This window comes from Telmatherina bonti, assembly GCF_933228915.1.
Source record: "Telmatherina bonti genome assembly, chromosome: 3".
In the NCBI taxonomy this organism is placed as follows: Eukaryota; Metazoa; Chordata; class Actinopteri; order Atheriniformes; family Telmatherinidae; genus Telmatherina; species Telmatherina bonti.
Window position 1 is genome coordinate 5,141,397 of NC_136621.1, and position 8,136 is coordinate 5,149,532.

At 43.8% G+C, this 8,136-nt stretch overlaps 1 protein-coding gene across 1 annotated transcript in view; it reads right to left on the bottom strand.

Moving 5' to 3' along the window:
* npepps (aminopeptidase puromycin sensitive) overlaps window positions 1–7,195 on the bottom strand; it is a 41,051-nt gene extending 33,856 nt beyond the window's left edge. Inside the window, exons 1-7 of the mRNA XM_079264980.1 lie at window positions 6,827–7,195; window positions 4,881–4,965; window positions 4,646–4,723; window positions 4,441–4,562; window positions 2,444–2,551; window positions 398–598; window positions 89–185 (exon numbers count right to left, since the gene is read on the bottom strand). Coding sequence (XP_079121106.1) covers window positions 89–185; window positions 398–598; window positions 2,444–2,551; window positions 4,441–4,562; window positions 4,646–4,723; window positions 4,881–4,965; window positions 6,827–7,120 — 985 coding nt within the window. The 5' untranslated portion in view covers window positions 7,121–7,195. The remainder of the gene's footprint in view (window positions 1–88; window positions 186–397; window positions 599–2,443; window positions 2,552–4,440; window positions 4,563–4,645; window positions 4,724–4,880; window positions 4,966–6,826) is intronic.
* Window positions 7,196–8,136: the final 941 nt, after the last annotated feature.

Below are 8,136 nucleotides of genomic sequence, written 5' to 3' on the forward strand. Positions count from 1 at the left end.
TGGGGAGCAGAAAAAGGTTTATCACTCCAATTATTTTCCCACATTTTGGTTTTTCAATTTTACAACTTTGCAGTTTTAAGTAACTCACCAGCAGCAAAATCAGCAATAGCTATGAGATCAATTTTAGGCAACGGGTAAGGAACATTGAAGTAGTCTTTGTAGAAAGGTAAGGTCTTAGTTGCAACCTGCGTCAACACAAAGCACAAACAAACAGCTGTTTGAGCTTCTGTCCGCTGTGTGAGCATCAGGACACAGAAGCAGAACGAAGGAGATCCAGCAGGTTAAACTGAAATACACCATCACAACAATGCTTCGAATAAAAGCTTCCTCCACTTATAGCCGTAAAGCATCTAATCAATACACTGCTGTGTGTGCAGTTCTCTGCAGCACAACATACCTCCAATGCAAATTTCCCTTGTTCCGCCTTCCCAACGGGTGTATAGACACGTACGGTTACACCATCTGATGACTGGCTCTCCACAAAGTCATATTCACCGATGACAAAAGCTACGAGGTACGTGGACATGATGGGTGTGGTGGCAAATTTCACTTCCACAAGGTTTTCATCATCTGGGTATGGCTTTCGATCAATGACATTCTGGGGAGGAGAAACATAGTGCAATGTCAGAAACAGGCAGATGATCCGCTGTCACCACCCGGAGGCGACACGGAGACTGCTGGAGACGACAAGTCCGAATTCCCACCCGCAGCTGCAAGAAACTAAAACATTCATGACGCAACGCAGGCGAGAAAGCTGCCTAAACAAACGCAGACGGTCTGCTGCGTCTGCAGAGGGACTGCAGGGAGAGGAAGAGCGATGAGGGTGGTAACACATCTACAGCTTCATCTACAACACAACAAAGCACTCATGGTCACCAGTAGGGATGTCAGGATCATCGATGTTCTGCTACGACTGGAACTTAAATAATCAGGATTATAACAGGCTGATTTCCAGCATGATAAACGTGTAAAATCACATCAGTATGAGTCCAAGTTTAGTTTATTTCTGTTGTTACTAACATAAAATAATGTAACAACAAAGTAGAGTACGCGAGCATCCCCTCCGCTGACACAAATCTCACCTGTTAACCTGGATTTCGCTCAGAGGAAGGAGGTGGGAGAGGCTGCAGGGACCCTACCTGGACTTGCAAGGCTTCCTCATGGAAGCTGCATTATTATTATGACTTTTAACGTTTCCTTTCAACACAAGTAAAGAATTTAGAAAGGCAGAAAAATATAGCTTGGACTTCCAGCTGCCATTTAGCTGAAGAGCTGCTGTTTGACATGTTAACACTGAAACAGTGGAAATAAACAAACAAGATCACATATCTGGATTTTAATCAGCTTTTTTCTACAAACCATCAAACAGTAAGAACAAAGAAAGGTGCTGACATCATCCCGAGCTGATGTCTGAACAGTGAAATGACCAGATTCTGGTTTTTTCTCATCTTTATAACGTAACATCCACTGTGAGTCCAAGAGGAGCGATTTCACCAAACTACCCAACGTTTAGTTTACGCTAAACTATCCTAAAGCTGCCGTTTATCCTGCGGGAGGGGAAACACGTTCAGCATATTTCCTCCTTTCTCTGCAGCTTCTCATGCTTTATAGGCAGAAGAGCTCAACACCTTGGCCACAGCGATGACTTCATCTGTTAGTCTGCAGGGGAAACACTCTTCTTCCTCCTCCTTACATGCCAACACTAAGCCACTACAACACGCCTCTTCGGTTACTACGCAACACATGGACACTCCTTTTAACTCGGGTTTTCTTCCATGTCCAAGTTGCGCTGACCTCCCTGCACCACATTCAGACATAATCCTTTATGGAAAGTGATATTAGGTGAGCTTTACTATGAATCAGTTGCAACATTTAATCCTGTTCTTGATTGTGAAATGAAATAATTGTGACCCGATCTATCAGGACATGTTGCGGCTTTTCTCTGACTTCTGCAGCGCTCAGCTCAAACCTTCAGATTTCACCGGGACTGTTAGATGATTCAGCAAACACACCAGAGGGTGAGACGGGAGTGGATTTTCACTCCTGTCCCATCCCACTCCCACAGAAAAATCTTGTCCCGTCCCAATCCAACAAACAGTTCTGCTGAGGAGACAGAGTGCAGTCGTGTGATTCAGAGGAAGCAGATTTAGCACCACACAAACGGCCCAGATGAACGCCTGGAGGTCGCATTCAGTTCATCTTAGACAACCAACAGTCTCTGGTTCAGTTATTAATGCTGTACAATGACCAACCTCCCCCTGCATGCGCAGCTGTGATGCTGCTCATGGGGTTCTGCGTAACGTTAGCTGGCGGTAGAATATGCAGCGACTGTCTGCCCTCTGTTATGTAAGCTGGAGAAAGAAAAGAGGAGACAGCGGGGGACACACGTCGCCCAGGCAGGGTCGAGCAGCTTCTCAGGAGGAGGAGTGAATGTATGACGTACCATATTGGACAAGGCTACTCGGTCCTTGGGAACTATCAGCGTGATGTCAAAGGTGGCTTTGATAGCTGGCTCGTCCCAACAAGGAAAAGCTCTGCGAGCGTCTGTGGCCTGCAGGGTGCAGAGGGCAAAAGAACACAAAGTTAAACACTACAGCTGAAAACCAGCATCAATAATCAGGAAGTCTTCCACTCAATGGTACGACACCACTGCAGGAAAACGGAAAAAAAAGGGATTCATAAATCATTTCAAGATAGGGGGGGGGGGGGGGGGGGGGGGGGTAAAATAAGGGTAAACACAGAGAAGCAATTCAAGTCTGTTTTGACATCACTGCGAGTTTGTGGTTTTTCAGGACCTCTCCCAGAAACCATTAACACGCTGCGTTCATGCTGCAACTGGCTAAATATGTAGCCAGGATGTGGATTAACATCTCCAGCCAGCAGTTGTGATTCAGGCTTCCAGCCTGGTTAAATCTCATGCTGCACAGCAGAGTCACGCTAATCAATCAGTTTACACATTTCAGCTTCTACTTTCGCTGCTCAAACATTGTTTTAGCAACGGTCATGGCGATACTTCCCAACTTGAACTTCTCTGCATTTAACCCACATTGCTGCCATATTACAGTACCCGGGTGCAGGAGGGGGCTAAGGGCCTTCCTCGGGGGCCCTGACGCCCAAATCCCCCCAACTGCATAAAACCAGACACAACAGCTGGACGTCTTTCTCTTTTAAGTGATTTCACATGAATTTCAGGAGAAAAGACTGTTTGATACAGTTTTTCCACATGTTCTGGCTACACAGAGAGGCTGCTGGAAGCGCAGAATAAACCTGCAGCACATTGCAGGTGTCCCCCAACATTAACGTGGGTCTGCCGAGCTGTCAGCTCCCGTGGAACTGCTGCCCTGCCTGCTAGAGCTGCTGAAATACTGGAAATTCACGCTTAATACCGACTCCTAGGATGGTCTGTAACAGTTTGGTATTACGGGGGGGATTTTTTTTTATCAGTCACAACACCAAAAAACAACATATTAGACATCAAATAAATCACGAAATAAATCATTTTAAAGCTTTCCAAGATGCAGTCATTACAGACTGTTTGCTCACTGAGGTGCAAAACATACAGAAGCAGGAAAAGTTTAACCACAAGCTGGAGAACTTATTAACATAAAAGTCATTTCCTCGCATCACCTGTTAAGCTCAAGTTAACAACAGAGCAAACTAGTTAAGATAATCCAGCGGAATTTAAGTATTGATACCAGTGCTAGCTGGTATCCAACTGGATACTAAATGTTAGTATTGACGAGCATCAGGCAGCTGTTTTCCTGCCAACATGTCCAGGTGGGCTGTGTGCCGCTAACTGAAGCTATTTGTGTGCGTAACTCCACGACTCTGGGTATGTGGAAGCCATAAGTGGAGACTGGTTGAACAGATGTATAAACACAGATTCTGCTCCCTGATTGCTGCCTAAATCCCCAGCCACCATGAAGATGGTGTGGGGACAGGTCGGGGGGGGCTTCGCTGTCGAGCCAGATGGTTTCTCAGCTAGCTGCGGTCGCTACCTAGCCGCCACCTAGCCTCTCATTTCATCCATTCCTGACAACACTGAACAGCTGCAGAGCCCCCCCCCCCACCTCGTCAGCTGTTCCACGCAGCGCAAAAACTTCTGCCTTGCAATGGCTGCAGTGGACAACGTGCGCATTACATGCACTGCATGGAGAATTTTACCACACAAGGAAGACTAAGAATTATAAAAGACTAAATAAAAATTCCAAAGTACGTGTATTCCCCTCTTTTTCCTAAGTACTTGTGGATGTTTAAGGTAAAAATACTTTACCTGCAAATAAACTGGAAAAAAAGGAAAATTCATACCATGAGCCTTTTAATGTGGATTAATAATAAAAACAAGTCACAAGACCATCATGCCTCTCTGTGTTGCAACACAGGCAGCAGGAGACTTGAGCAATGCTCCACTTTCCCATCTTCCTGTGGCCATACACTCACCTCAAATTGTGTGACGGCTGCGTACCGGCTCTCGCCAGCGGCGCTTGTGTATTTACTTCTATAGAATCCTTTCATTTTGTCATTCAGCTCTCCGACAAAGTCGATCTTCAACGTGCCAGAGCCTGTGGAAGTATGCACGGTGAGAGTTGCACTGCTTCTGCAGCCATGACGGTAAAAAGGCGTTTCAAGCGAAGTGGCTTTTTACCTTTCTGTAAAGCACTAGGAAATGACAGGGTGACTTTCTCATCCTCATTCTGATAGTTGAATCCCGTGGCGTTAATTTCTGAAAAGGCAAGCAGAATGGAGAACTGATGTGTGAGGAGACAAGCTGTTGGCGCTGAAGATTACAACACAGCGGACTTTCAATCAGAGACCAGATCAAACGAGGTAGCTAGAAATAACTCCTCACACACGAGAAAGGCATGAGTAAAGGTCCTCACCGTCTCCTCCCTGCGGTGCAAAAGAAGCTGTGATGATGTCAATGTCAGCACAGTTCATCACAATCTGATTTGTAGCTTGTGTGACCTGTAAACATGGACACAAATAACCCAGTTTTTACTCTGGAAAGAAACTATTTTCATTTCCACTGCCAGAAAGATGGAGTTTTCCTAAAACATAACGCTTTGAAGGCCGAGTTAGAATCCCGTCCAGCCAACATTAACAGCACCAATGAAGGAAAATCTCTGGTTTCACCTGCAGCTCCTGCTCTCGCTCGGCTTCCCCCTCTCTCTCTCCACCTGCAGCTGGGCCTGATGCACACCTTTCCTACATCACCTGCGCATATAAGAGCCTGATCTATCTCCCCGACCAGTCACCAGTCAGTGTTCAAACTGGTCAGTGGTCAAACTGGGGAGGTCCCTGTGTCCAGATCCTCTCTTGAACCTGAACCTCTTTCTAAATAGATGTGTGTTTGATCCCCAGAAATCTTTTACAGCTTGATTCCTTCCTTCATACGTGACAGTCGGTACATTAAACAATGGCAGTTTATGGAGCTGTTGGTGATTTTAAGGCTGTAAGTTCAAAATTTGGGAGCGGGGGGGGGGGGGGGGGGGCTGTAATGGGGGGGTACTCAGCCTATTTTAAGGTCACATTCACATTTCATTGCACCATTCTCATTTTTAAAACTTTTTTACATCTACATATTGTGTTTTAGTCACCTATATTTAGTGTTTTAGTGTTTCTTTCTAAGAGTGTGGACATGATCTGATGCATGTTAGTTAGCGGCAGACCACATTTAATTTCCCTCGGGATTAATAAAGTACTTATTGAACCATCTATATGCCAAACCTATGAGAGTTTCCCCTCTTTCAGAGCTGAAGGTATTTTACCATTCCTGCCCAAAGCTTTGAGACTGCCAGCAATATCATCGATTTAAAAACACTTTTAAAAGTAAGTTTTTAAAATAGTAAAAATCAATGTGTTCCAAATATTTTACTTTATATTAATATGTCCTTCAAAGGCTGAGTAATAAAATGTTTCTTAGGATGGTTTTAGATTTGATTTTTAATTAAAGATTTTGAAAGGCTGCTGTCATGCATCATCTATGATACACACATTTACATACATACATGTATATGTGTGTATATATACAAACATGCATTATGTGTGTGTGTGTATATATATATATATACACAAACATACATTATATATAAGCAAACTGGTAAAAGTTTAATAACCAACTCTAAACAATTTAACAAGAAAACTCATTTATTTCACAGGATCAACTGTCTGCAAACTATGTTAGTTACTGTATGTAACGCGTTACTCACATATCCCGACAAAACGGAGTTTATCTGTTAATGGTTTGATTTTCAGCTACCATCCAGACTAACTCTGCATGTATATTCTGGTCAACACATTTAATTAGAGCATAACTTAAACTTCTCAGACAGAATGAGTAAGGCAGGGGGTGGGACACAGGTTAGGGTTAACTAGCTGCTAATTTCCTGGTAACTCCAGCAGTAATCTCCTTTAGATTATCCAATATTTCCCTAATGTAAAACTCTGGTGTAATAGTTAAAGTATCTGATATTTGCCCTCGACCTTGGACACATTCAGCGCAAACCTTGTTTAGGATAATAGTTTCAGACAGGTGGCTAAGCTAACATGAGTGTGCAAGTCTGCTGGATGTTATAGCTAACAGAACCAGCGTGTGGCTGGTGGTAGAAATGCAGCTGTTTTTGTTTCATTCATAGGTTTGGTTTACCAGACTGATCTGGTCAGGCAGCTGGGTTAGTTAGCAGCTTCCAGCTAACATTTACACCAGTTAGTGGCAGCTAGCGGACTAGCGGCTAACCAGCTAGCTACTGGCAACGTTAGCTGGTCACATTACATAACAAAATCCCCGACAGACACAGACTCAGGCAGGCGTCCTGCTACAACATACCTCCACTAGTGCCTCCAACTTGCCCTCGAAAGTGAAGTCGATCAGGTCTGGCTTCAGACATAACGCGTAGTTGACGGGGTAAACGTCTGTTGGTAACCGTACGAAGGGCCTCCTTTCGGGCATGGTTCCTGTATTTAGACCGGCTGAACTACCGAAGACGGAGCTGTGTTTAACACTGGTTATTCCTCTGAGTTTTATTAGCACGGAGCTGATTAAAACGGGCCTTGACAGTGAGGGTGTAATGACTCTATGTACGAATGTCAACGACACTGTGCGGCCCAGGAGCGGCAACATTAACTGTAGCCTTCACAACACCGCCAGCTGCACTTCTCTCCTCACAGCCCAAACAACTCCACTTCATCACGATGTCATCACGTTCATCAGCGTCAACCTAAAGACGTGTGACGTCATTACGTTCATCAGCGTCAACTTAAAGACGCGCGACGTCTTCACGCAAAACAAGCGTACTGTACGTATGCGTGCGCGGCAGCGGTCACGTCACTCAAATGTATCAGTTTACACGGAAGCCCACACTAATAAATCTAAAATACCCATTGCTTTTTGTGCTACAATTTGGTCCAGTTTGTAATGATTTCATGACAAGGAGAAGAGTTTCTGAGATTTTTTATTTGTTTTTCCAAAGGCTGGTCGGTGAAGGATTAATTTAGTTATTGCATGTTAGTCCAGTGTTTCTCAATTCCAGTCCTCAGCAGAGGTGCCATATTGTGGTGAGGGGGTTATTAAGATTCTAAGGGCCCCACGACTTGATTGGGCCCCAAAAATATGTACAAACTATATAATAAATACTTTTTTCAAAGGTTGTAATAAGATATAGCAGTAATATAAACTGATAAACCATTTCTATTAAATTAACCTAGTTAGTTGTCTCACTATGATTTCACCCTTTTGTAGGGCACTCAATGAAATACCTTTTAATTAGAAATATTAACCTCAGCTTGTCCTTCTGGTATGTATCAAGACCTCCATTCTGTTGTTACATTAAAAAAATAGTTTCATGCTGAATATAAAAGAAAACATAGCGATAAAAAATAGTCACTTGCCCCATAAAGGGTTAAACACAGCCCTAGCTCTTTATTATTCCCATGAAAAGCATTTTTTTTTTATCACCTAGAAGCAATTGAAGCAAAAACAAAAATCTAAAATTCGCAATCAAGTGATGGGGTCTATTCCATTGTCTTTCATAGGGTCCAAAATTCCTGGCAGCGCCTTTGGTCCTCAGGCCCCCCTGCCATGCATGTTTTACACATGATCCTCCTCTAAAGCACCTAAGTCAGATTTTTTAACTTCCT